Source organism: Echinops telfairi, unplaced genomic scaffold (genome assembly GCF_000313985.2).
Source record: "Echinops telfairi isolate 266 unplaced genomic scaffold, ASM31398v2 ScPeMD7_7475;HRSCAF=8513, whole genome shotgun sequence".
Taxonomy (NCBI): Eukaryota; Metazoa; Chordata; class Mammalia; order Afrosoricida; family Tenrecidae; genus Echinops; species Echinops telfairi.
The window spans coordinates 31536996-31548950 of NW_022111379.1; the positions used below are offsets into that span (position 1 = coordinate 31536996).

General features: G+C 52.6%; 1 protein-coding gene across 1 annotated transcript in view; it reads left to right on the forward strand.

Annotated features, from left to right (window-relative positions):
* Positions 1-11955, forward strand: part of ADAMTS7 (ADAM metallopeptidase with thrombospondin type 1 motif 7) — a 53239-nt gene that overhangs the window by 9187 nt on the left and 32097 nt on the right. The window contains 1 exon segment of the mRNA XM_004700026.2: positions 9640-9995. Within this exon segment, the coding sequence (XP_004700083.2) occupies positions 9640-9995 (356 nt within the window).

Sequence of the window (11955 nt, forward strand, 5' to 3'; positions counted from 1 at the left end):
CGGGGGCCGGGGGCCGGGTCTCGTGCGGCCCTTTCACTTCCTGCCTCCCCCTCCCCCAAATGTGAAGGCGTGGGGAGTGGAGCCGGGAGCGGGAGCTTGTTTCCCCGGCCCTCGGCTAGCCTCTCCCCGCCCAGCCAGGCCGGCCGGCGGCCTCCGAAGATCCTCTGGCCCGCGTCCAGATTTCTGCTGGGAATTAGGGGCCCTTGGTGTATCAGGCCCCTGGCTGGGCGCTCGAGGAGCTCGGTTGTGATGGGGACCGGTCCCCCAGTGGGAAGAGCCCAGCTGGCTTAGTGATGGGGAGGATTTGATAAAGGAGTTGAGTCCTGAGATTGGAGGGACTTGAAGGGTGGAACAATGGATAACCGTCTGAGGTTCAAACCTACCAAGGCCTTTGGGGAGCAAAGCTGTGGAAGTGTGCTCTTGTAAATACTTGCAGCGGGGAAACCCTCTAGGACGGGTCGCCTCCGCCCTGCAGGTCGCTATGAGTTTGTATGGATACTTGGGCGGTGGATTTGATTTGATTTTTCGCAGGGTTGGGAGTGTGTGGGTAGGCTAGAAAGGGCTCAGAGAGGGTGAGGGGTCTGTAATGGAACGGGATAAAGCTGTGCTGGGGAAATGGAAAAGGCCGAGCTAATGCTTTGGGGTCAGCACTGGGCTGCTAACCATAAGTCTGGCGGTTCCTCCAGTAAAGATAAAATTTACAATCTCAGAAACCCAGGGTCACTATGTGTCAGAATCGACTTGATTTTAGTTTGCAAGAGGAGTAGCGGGTAGTAGCTGGGATGATAGGAAAGCTAGGGGCAGAGTTTCAGGGGACCTCAAACCCCATCTTTGAGGTTTGGGGAGCCCCTCAGAGCAGTCAGCCTAGCAGCGAGGTGGAGAGAATGGAGAAGGAGCACTTCAAAAATCTCACTGTCATGGACTCCATTCTGACTCATAGTGACCCCATAGGACAGAGTAGAACTGCCCTTGTGACTTTCCAAGGCTGTCACTCTTTAGGGCAGCAGAAAGCCTCATCTTTCTCCCACAGAGTGACTGGGGGGTTTGAGCCACCAAAGTTATGGTTAGCCAGCCAATTCTTAACCCGCTATGCTACCAGAGCTCCTGAGAACCAACAGACATGCAGGTCTATGAGTATCAGGCACATGCCTGCAAACTCATGGAGGGGGGCATGTGCCATTTAGACATACAACCAGTTTTTTTCATCCTCCTTGGCATGGGCTTCAGGGCATTTGAAAGACTGGATTGTAATTCAAACGTTTGCTAGGGAGGTGAGAGGACACACCATCTGGCACTTTTCTGCGGGAATCTCCATTGTGGCAGATCTGCCGCCCAGGAATGATATTTGAAGCATGTAACACCCAGTGTGGCAGAAGCAGGGCAAATCTCCAGATGTGGTGGGACAGACTCACTCAGGAACAGTATCTGGCACTCCTCCCCGGGAGCCTGGGGCCTGGGACCGTCCCCCTGTAGCTGTAACTCTGCAAGCTCAACTTGCAAACTCTGGTGGCAGGTCCTGAACAATGACTGGAACTTGCAATTTTCCGTTACTGGTACTAGGTGGTGGTAGTTTGGGCCACCCAAACTCACTCAATACTCATTGCCCTGGGGTTGATGCCAACTGAGAGCAACCTTGTAGGACAGGGTAGAACCTCCCCCTTGTGAGTTTCTGAGACTGTAACTCTCTACAGGAGCCCTGTCTTTCTCCTGGTGGTTTCAAACTGCTGACCTTCTGGGTGGCAGCTCAGTGAGTAACCACTCACCGGGGCTCCCGTGGGCACTAGAACAAACACAAACAAACTTACTGCCATCAAGTTGATTCGGACTCATGGTGACCCTATAAGACAGGGTAGAACTTCCTTTGTGAGTCTCTGAGACTGAACATCTTTATGAGAGAAGAAAGCCTTCTTTCTACCCAAAGTCCCAAATCCACTATTCTCCAGTCAACTTTGGATGAATTTGTTATAGTGACTTAGGTTGACTAGAGAAACAAATCCAGAGACATTCATATATGTGTAAGAAATAGCCTTATAAAAAGAGTAATTATATATTAAGAAAACATTCCAGCCCGGTCCAGATCAAGTCCATAAGTCCTATATTAGCCCATATGTCCGATACTGATATATAAAGTCCTCTTCAGACTCATGAAACACATGCAATGACACCAAATGCTGGAAGATCACAGACTAGTGGGTGGAAAGTCTTGTGGATCCAGTGGTGGTGGAACCATCTCAGCGCTGGTGTGGATCTCCACGTGGCTCCTCCAGCTCCAGGGCTCTAGCTCCATAGCTCCATGTGGCTTGTGAGGCATGTCTCACAGGGAAGAGGGTGTGTCCCGCCGCTAGGGCTGAAGACAGGAGTTCCCAGAATCCTCAGGAGAAGGCCATGCTCACACAGAGGCCTGGTGGGTTTTGACCTGATTGACAGGGTAGACTCCACCCCTCCACAAGTTGACAGGATATTATGTAACTGCCACGGGGGATTTGCATTTGAAACCATCAACTCTGAATTCAGCTGTTGGAACCCCTCATTAGCCCTATTCTACCCTGAGTTCTCTTCCCCTATCTCCATCCTCCCTTTCACCCAAGTCATTATCTGTCTAGTCCATTGCTCCATCTTCCCACTTCTCCTCCTTCCTTAGAACTTCCAAAGTCTGTTCCTTTGGGCATGCAAGTCTTTGTCTTGGCTCTTATCCTTAGAGTAGCAGTCTTGTATTTGTCCTTGTGTGATCGACACACTGCATAAGGTCATGAGGTGTTTTGTAGTTTCATCATTGTTTTTTAGCGATGCTTAATATTCCATTGTACGAGTGTACCGAAGTTTCCTTATCCATTTTTTTTACTGGAGGGCGCTGGGGCTGTTTCTAACAAGGCTGTCCATCTTTACCAGAGCACATTGTCTCATATTTCTCTAAGAGTGCCTGGTGGGTTTGAACTACCAACCTGGGTAGCAGTTGGTTAGCACACTTACCCAACAGTACCGCCATTATCATCTCTGATTTCCAGATGCTGTGAGGGTCCAGCTGAGATTTAAACCTAGGCAGTCTGGCTCTATCTTGTATTCATCCGAATGCTTTCTACCAGCAGCAGAGGGAGCTAAGCACTGAGCTGCTCAAGGAAAGGGCTGCAGTTGGAACCTACCAGCTGCTCTTCTCCGCCAGAGACAGCCTCTTCCATGAGCAATATAAAGCACTGGTTCTCAACCTGTGGGTTGTGACCCGATTCTTAACAGTAGCAAAATTACAATTAGGAAGTAGCAATGAAAATAATGTTATGGTTGGGAGGCCTCCACCACATGAGGAACTGTGTCAAAGGGTGGTGGCACGAGGAAGGTTGAGAACCACTGTGATCAAGAAGCCTTGGAAACCCACGAGGGCAGTTCTCCTGTATCGGACAGGGTTGTTACGGGTCAGAATCCACTTGTTGTCGGTGGGCTGGGATGCTTTGTAATGCCTTTTGGATTTCTAGCTTGCAATCTTTACCCATGATCTGGATAAGGATTCTCAATAGGGCCATGCAGAACAAAGGGCATGGATTCCTCTTCAGGGACACTTTGTTTTTAAAGCATTGGGGAACATTTCTCCCCAGGGGTGTGGATTCCTGGGCCACATAGTACCCTTTACTCCAAAGCACACATGTTTGAGGATGCTGCTGTGGCACATGGACCCCTCTGCCTCCAGTCCACTGAGCCCTTTGGGCTGGTTGGCCCTTGGGCATGGGCATCCGTGCTGGGGGAACGGTTGTCATTGTTATTGACCACAAAGCCTTGGATTGTAGCGGGTGCCTTTCTATGTTATGCCTTTCTATCATTTGCACCACCTCAGCCTGGGCTCCCCTCCGTTTGCTTTCTGCCTTTGAGTTTCTGAGCAGATGAGGAAACTGAGGCACAGAGAGATGAAGCTGCCTATTAAATGGCTGAATTGGGACCCAAATCTGTGTCTTTCTACTTCTCAAGCCCATGCAGCTGGCCATGATTTATCTGCCATTCCACTGTCTCCCATTTCACAAAACACATGTCTGGGCCAGGCTCCCTGCCTTCCAATCCCCTCACTCTGAGCACCAGCCCACCTCTCTGACTTAGCTCACACAGCATCTTCTAGCAGGATGTCCTCCTTGTCATCACAGTTGGCTTTGTACCCAGGCACCAAGGGAAAGGAGTCTCATGGCACAATGGTGAGGCACTCGGCAGCAACCAAAAAGAAAGCCATTGGTCCAAACCCACCCGGCAACCCGCTTCCGTAAAGATCACGCCTTGGAAACTCAATGGGGCAGGTCTGCTCTGTCCTGTAGGGTTGCTAAGAGCCGGAATGGATCAGACAACACATCAAGGAACAACCATCTCAGATGCACCCACTTTGACCAAGGCTCTCTCCACCCAGTCTATCTAAAGGGTGGAGTTGCCTCTTGGTTGGGGCTCCCCATACTTGGCTGGGATGGAAGCCTTGGATGTCCCATATTCATTTCCATCACTCATCCATTTCAAGTCCTGTACTTTCCCCCCAGACTTGGGGAATCGGAGCATTCCTTTACAATTAGTAGCTAAGAGCCACACACTCAAATGAGCACGGGGACCAGGTGGGTGGCATTAGTGACCAAGCAGGACTAGTGGGGGAGATACTTGTTCTCTTGAAACCTAGGCCCTCTTGGCACATCTCCCACCCCCTTTTTTGTTAGAGACTCCATTCTTTTTATTTAATCATTTTATTGGGGGCTCATACAACTCTTATCACAATCCATACATACATCAATTGTGTGAAGCACATTTGTACATTTGTTGCCCTCATCATTCTCAAAACATTTGCTCTCCACTTAAGCCCCTGGCATCAGCTCCTCAGGGCAGGGACGCAGGGTGGAGACCCAGTGGGGACTGAGGTAAATGGGAAAGTGCATCAGCCTTCTGAGAAGGGGCTGTGACTCTTCAGCCGCAGTCACAGTGGAACTTAGGCTGGGCGGGTTCTCGGACATTTCTAGAAGAGCTGGAAATTAAGACTTTGGACAAGATCATCTGATGTACACACACTGGCAATGGGCTAATAAAATTCACTTTAATATTTCTGCTGGCCAAAACAACCCACCTCATTTCCACCACCTAAAAAGGGCAATCAATTGGCAAACAGGAAAAACAAATGCTCAGGAAACAAATGCTCAGGCTGTGGTTGTGGGCTTGCAATCCCAAATGCCCTTATTAGGATTTATCAGAGCAAGGTCTCTCTTGAAGTCACCCAGCCTGGTAGCTCTTGGGAGGCCAACCCCTAAAATGTCTATATCAGAACTCCAACGATGACCATGACGACGAGGGAAGGCGGGTTAGAGGAATAGGCATTCCTGGGCCTCAGCAGCTGGGTCTCAGGACTCTGCACCTGGGCAGGGTCGGAGCATCCATGAGTTTGCATAGCTCCCCAGGTACCTGGGAGGTCCCACCAGGCCTGTTCCCAGTAGGGAATTTCCAACCATCTGCCATGATTCCATTCCCTTGAGGTTCTTTTTAAAAACACAGCTTCCCTATCCTGTTTCCTGGACATGCTGACTCAGTGGGTCTGGGATGGGCTTTGGGAATCGGTTTCTGACAAATACCTCTGTGATTTGTATCTGGGAAGTCTGGCACGCTATGGCCCACATGTCCTCCTGAAGCTCGGAGGCAGGAAAACTTGCCCAAAGCCACACTGCAACACCCCCACCCCCACCCCCGCCCCCAGCCCATTGATCTCCTGAGATGCTTCTGACCATCTCTGTGCCCTGTTGGCCACCAGCCCAGTAGGGCAGAGGTGAGCAGTGCTGGTGAGGGGATGACCTCTGCAGAGTGGGGACACTGCCGGATGGACGCAGACTGGAGGGCGGGCCGACTTTCTGGCCCAGACAGAGCCTCGGGCTGGGGCGTGGCTTCCCTTCCGTTCCTGCCTGTCGCCCTGAGAATCCAGTGGGAACTCTGCAGGGGATCCAGACAGCGTGTGGGCCCGAGGGTTCATTGTCATGAGCAGCCAGGATCCCAGAGCTGAGTCCCCACCAACTCAGTCTAGGACAGGGAGAAACCACAGAGCCGCCAGATTCAGAACTGGGCACCTCAGACAGACTGGGAACTGCAGCAATGGGCGGGGCATGAAGGAGGCACCGCTTTCTTCCTCCACTTCTTGCGAGGGCGGTGCAGTCAGTTTCAACTCAAAGCAGCTCTGTGCACAACAGAATGGAACACCGCCCAATCCTGCACGGCCCTCACTGTTACGTTTGAGCTCATGGCTGTAGGCACTGTGTCAGCCCATCTGTTTTTGGGGGGGCGGGGGTGTCTTCCTCTTTTCACCAGCCACCTCCCTTACCAAGCACCATGTCCTTTTGCAGGAACTTGGTTTCTCCTGATCGTTTATGTCCAGAGCACGTGAGGTGAAGGCTTGACACCCTTGCTTCTAAGGAGCTTTCTGGCTGTCGTGGAAGAAAGACAGTCAGAAAGCTGCCTTCTGGCAGTCCCTGGTACTTTCAATATTCTTTGCCGACACCATACTTCAAATGCACCAGTTCTTCCAAAGTCTTTCCTCGTCATTGTCCAACTTTCACATGCATCCCAGACCACCGGAAACGCCTGCTGCTTGGGCCAGGAGCACCTGAGCCCTCAAAGTGGCCTCTTTGCTCTTTCACACTGGAAAGAGGCGTTGTGCCACAGATATGCGAGATGCCGCTTGCTGTGTGATCTCCAGACTGTAGCTCCGTGAGCACTGATTGTGGATCGGAGTGAAATGCACTTCTTGACAAGTCAGTCTTCTATCGTGATGTGATCTGTTGATCCAGGTGTGAGGATTTGGGGTTTCTTTACCCTACCGAAGGCTGCATTCTTTGATCTTCATCTGCTGCAGGTCCACCTCACTTTCAGCCGGCCAGGTTGGGCCACCTGCAGGTGGCAGGTTGTTAATAAGCTGGACTCCTTGTTTTTCCTGGGGATCGGCTGATGGGTTTAAACCTGTAAGTTTTCTGCCGAGTGCTTTAGCCGCCGAGCCACCAGGGCTCCCGGGAGAAGATGGCATCTTCAAGCTCTCCTCTAAGTGAAATCGAGCATCTCCTTCCATGGTGCACTCACCGAACAAATTGCCGTGGTGGTAGGGGCAGCCGTGACCTTGCAACCACCAGGAGAAAACCAAATTGTTTTCTTCTGATTTCAAAGGTATCAGAGTTGTTGCATTTGTCATTAGATACGTTAGAAAAGCTCATCTTTCTAAACGCCGCTTTAAAAAATATATTAAAACATTTTTTAATTGTGTTAAATATACACAAGGGGGCTTCAAAATATTTCCTGGAAAAGATCCATTTTCATCCCATTTCCCCCACGGACTTTCCGAAGCTGCCTCGCGTATGTCACAAGACGCCAGGCAGTGGACACCTGCACGTTCTGTGCCGTGACTTATGTCCATCAGGTTGTTCAACCATCAGCCTGATCCGCCCTCCAATTGTGGCATCTCCCCTAACGACACCCGACGTCTCCAGGTTCTTCCTGGGCCCTCCTTCGCCCCTCCCTCTTGCCCACCCGTTGGCAACTGAAAATCATATGTTGGTAGTGTGTATTTCAGTATCATCCACTGCCTTGCTCTGCCTGTGCATTTTGTTGATGGCTTTTACAAGCCTTCTGAGAAGGAAGACCAGGCACAACCGTGCGTGCTGTCATCCGCTCGACTGGGTGTAAAGCCTACAAACTGGTTCACTACAGAATGGAAAGCAAACACAAGTGAGCCTGCACGCCCCTGGCTCACAGGGCTCTTTGTCCCTGTCAGGGATTGCACACTTGAAGAGGTGTTCATACTTCAGGAAGGTGCTGGGGCACTGGGAGACCAGGAATCAAAATCTTGGATGCTGTGAAGAAAAAGTGAAACTGTTCACCACAGACTAGTGAAGTGAGCCTGTGCGTGCTGTGCTTACTGAGCACCCCTGGGGGCCCCGGGCGCTAGTTATTGGGCTCCTACCTGCCAGGCCAGTCGTTTAAACCCACCAACTGCTCAGTGGGAGAAAGATGAGGCTGGCTGCACCCTTAAAAGTGTACAGCGTCAGAAACCCGACAGAGGGGCTCCTGTGAGTCAGAACTGACTCCTGGGTAGTGGGTTTGGGTTTTTTGGTTTTGCCTTGCTTACTGGGTAACACAACACTGCGCATTCTGCAGATTCACTTAGCAGCTATTTACCGAGCAGTGACTAGTTGGCAGGCACTTTGCTAGTATTGACCAAAACCAAACTCACTGCCATTGAGTCGATGCCGACTCATAGTGGCCCTATAGGTAGAGCTGTCTCTGTGTGTTTCACAGACTGTAACTTTATGGGCGTAAAACATGCCGTCTTTCTCCCACACAGCGGCTGGAGGTTTCAAACTACTGACGCAACCCAGCTTGACACCACTGCGCCACTAGGGCTCTCCCTGGCACTCGCAGTCATCAAAAACAAACAAACAAACAAAACAAAGACTTGGAGGCTTCTCGCTCTCCTTGGGAGAGGGAGTAAGCAGACAGATAGAAGAAATAATAAACCCAGGATGAGCTGAATGTCAGATGGCGCAAGGAATGGGGAACACAGAGTCTCAAGTAGCAGTTACAGTGCTCAAGTAACATGGTCAGGGCAAGCCTCCCTAAGAGGGAGACTGGACTTGAGGTGCGTGGGGTCAGCCGTGGGGATGTGTGATGGAGAGTCCCAGGCAGAAGCGACAAGAGTGCACAACTCCTCACGGGTCCTGCGGCCGGAGGAGCATCAAGAGGCCCAGTGGGTAGAATGAAGGAACGAAGGGCAGAGTCAAGGACTGAATAGTGTTCCCCTTTCAAAAAAAAAGAATATATGTCAACTTGGCTAATTTTTCAGTGGTTTGGGCAGTTATGTAATTATATAATTTGGTGGTTACATAATGCTTCAGTCATCCCCACGGTGTGATCTGATGTGACCAGCCAAACACTTGTAAGGAAATGACACTCTTGCTTGCGTTATAGCCCTGATCTGACCTAAGGAGAGTTTCCTTGGGAACCGCAGGAGCGAAAAGGAGAGAGAATGAGCAGAGAAAGAGGGACCTAACTGGTCCCAAGAAACAGGAGCTGAGAATGGCGTGTGTCCCTTGGACCCAGGGTCCCTGTGTCTTCTGGATTCAGAGGAGGATTGATGTCAAGACACATGGAGATCTCCAGGCACACTGGGCTCTCAGGCCTTGAAAGGAGACAGGGCCTTCTCCCAGAGCCCACAGAGAGAGGAGTCCTAGAGCTGGCACCTTGAATTTGGACTCCCAGGTGTCCTAACCTGTGAGAAAATAAGTCTGTTTGTTAAAGTCGCCCACTTGTGGTACTCCTAGGATAACGAAGACGGAGCACAGACTATGCGTCGCTGAAAGCTTGGAGCTTCAGACCCACCGAGCTGCTTGGGAAGAAAGGCCTGGTTGGTGATGGAGCCCGGCTTTCCTCCGTGCCAGCCAACAATGACGCAGGAGTGGGGTGGGCAGCCGTAGAAGCAGGGTCATCTGTTAGTAACCCGGATGGAGAAACGGATGCCCAGAGATGGGCTGCCAGAGTTAGGGAGCCCTGGCGGAACCCGGCTCTGACTCCCCCACCCTGCACCCTAAGCCCTGATCCTGGAGACCAGTGTGCTTTATCTACTGTGTCCAGCACTGACCAAGGCCCCCTCTTCTTTTCTCGCAGGTCCCACCTCTGAGAACTGGGTGGCTTTGGATGTCGTGCACCCGGTGCGCGTGGACGCAGGGGGCTCCTTCCTGTCCTATGAGCTGTGGCCGCGCACCCTGCGCAAGCGGGACTTGTTCGCGCAGCCCAGCGCTCCAGCCTTCTATGAACTGCTGTACCAGGGACGAGAGCTGCGCTTCAACCTGAGCACCAATCCGCACCTGCTGGCACCAGGCTTCGTCACGGAGATACGGCGGGGCGGGGGCCCGGGCCGCGCGCACATCCGGGCCCATACACCTGCCTGCCACCTGCTTGGTGAGGTGCAGGACCCCGAGCTGGAGGGTGGCCTGGCAGCCATCAGTGCGTGCCATGGACTGGTGAGTACCTGGGTGTGGAGTGGGCGGGCGTAGGGGGATGGCATGCAGGGCTGCCCTCAGCTAAGTCCAGGCTTGACTGGTAGCCTTGGGCAACGTGCTTTTCCTCCTCGATGTTGGTCTCCGCTCCTGTAAAAAAAGGGGACTGAAACTCAGGCCTTGCTCGCAGACTTTCACATGAGTCAGAACCACGGCAACTGCAACTAAAACGATTTCTGAGCGGGGAGGTCTGAGCTGGTCCCCGAAATGTTGGCATTTCTGGCAAATTCCCAGAGTACGCGCCGTTGTCAGTCCAGAGGCCTTACTTCTGTGAGCACCCGTGTGTGCAGACGAGCCAGGTCTCTGGGTGATACAAATGGTCTGCCCACCTAAAGGTGGGTGCTACAGAAGAAAGTCCTGGCGCTCTGTGTCCGTCAAGGGGCCCTGTTCCTCTCATTCTGGAAGGAAACCAAACCGTGAGGAGGGAGGAGCAGTTCTTCTTCAACACCCGCGCCGAGCTTGGGGAATGATTCCGCAGGCAACAGAAGTGGTGGTCATGCGTGATTCAGAAAGCAGCTGACCGCGTCTTCCTGTGGGCTGTGCTGCTAGTTTTGACTCTGTTTGCCTGCCAACCCCTCTTAAGCTGCTCTCCTCTCGGGTGGGAGCCTTTGCCTTTTATCTTTCCTCAGCCGGTGATCAGCCACCTCTGTCAGCCCTCGGTCCCCATCAGCCACCCCTGTCGGCCCTCTGTCCCCATCAGCCACCTCTGTCACCTCCATCACCATTGGCCCCCTGCACAGTAGGCCTCCGCACGGGGCTTGGGCTGAAAGGGGCTGCTGGGGGCTGCTGACAGCCCGAGTAAACGCTCTGCCCTTGAGGACCCTGCATCAGCGGCTTCTGTCTTCCCCCGTTTTGGGTCTGCTCTGCCCTCCTGATTCTGTTGCGTGTTTGGGGAGGCACAAGGGACAAGTACACACTAGTCACAATCAGCTGTCCCCAGGAGGCCCTCAGTCTGCCATAGTTGGGACAAGGTCTCATTGGCAGCTCAGGCCAACGCCCATAGGATGTTTGGGCTTTTGGAAGCTCACCTGTCTTGGACCGCAGGGCTTATTTCAGGGATACTGACAGGGCCCGTGGATGGGTGGGTTGCCGTGGGGCAGGTCTGACCAACCAGTAGAGATGACAGCCACTGAGGGTGGCTCTGAGAGCCCTGTGGTCCACGACCCTCAGGCCGCTGCCTTGAATGCGGTTATTGAGGCTGGCCTATTTACTTGGCAGACCCCTTCTCAAATTCACTTCCTCGCCACCTTCTCTGCCCTGCTTTGGCATCTTGTATTGAGTGAAGACATGCCTTGCAGCTGCAATCTTTGTGGCCGGGGTCAGCCAAACACCTGTGCAGCCTCTCATCTCCTTCAGAGGGGATCCCTGACTAAGGGAGAGGGTGCAAATGCCCCAGACACTGGAGGCTTGGAGGTTTTGGGGCTGAAGCCCAAGCTCCAAAGGGGCTTGCTGTTCCTCCAGGCATGGGAGACTCACCCCCTGCCCTCGTCCCCCCATTTGCTGCAGCCCACTTTCTTTCTAGCTATGTGGCCCTGGGCAGGTTACTCCCCCTCTCGGAGCCTCAGTTTCCTCATCTGTAAAATGAGGCAAACAAACAGTAGTACTTGTGCTACTTACATAGCCGAACCCAAGCGCTAGGTGCCATCAGGTTGATGCTGACTCACAACGACCCTATCCGACAAGGAAGAACTGCCCCTGGGGGACCCAGACTGCCCCTCTTTGCGGGAGTAGGAAGTCCTGGTTTTCTGCTGCTGACATCTTAGGTATTTACCGTGTCTTAGCTTTTCCACACACGCCAAGCTCATTCATCCCTCCCTTGAGGGCCTTTTCCCAAGCTGCTCCCTCTGCCTAGAATGTTCTTTTCCCAGACCTCCACCTGGTGTCTTCCCGGTCAGACATCGGCATAAGCATCACCTCCTCAGAA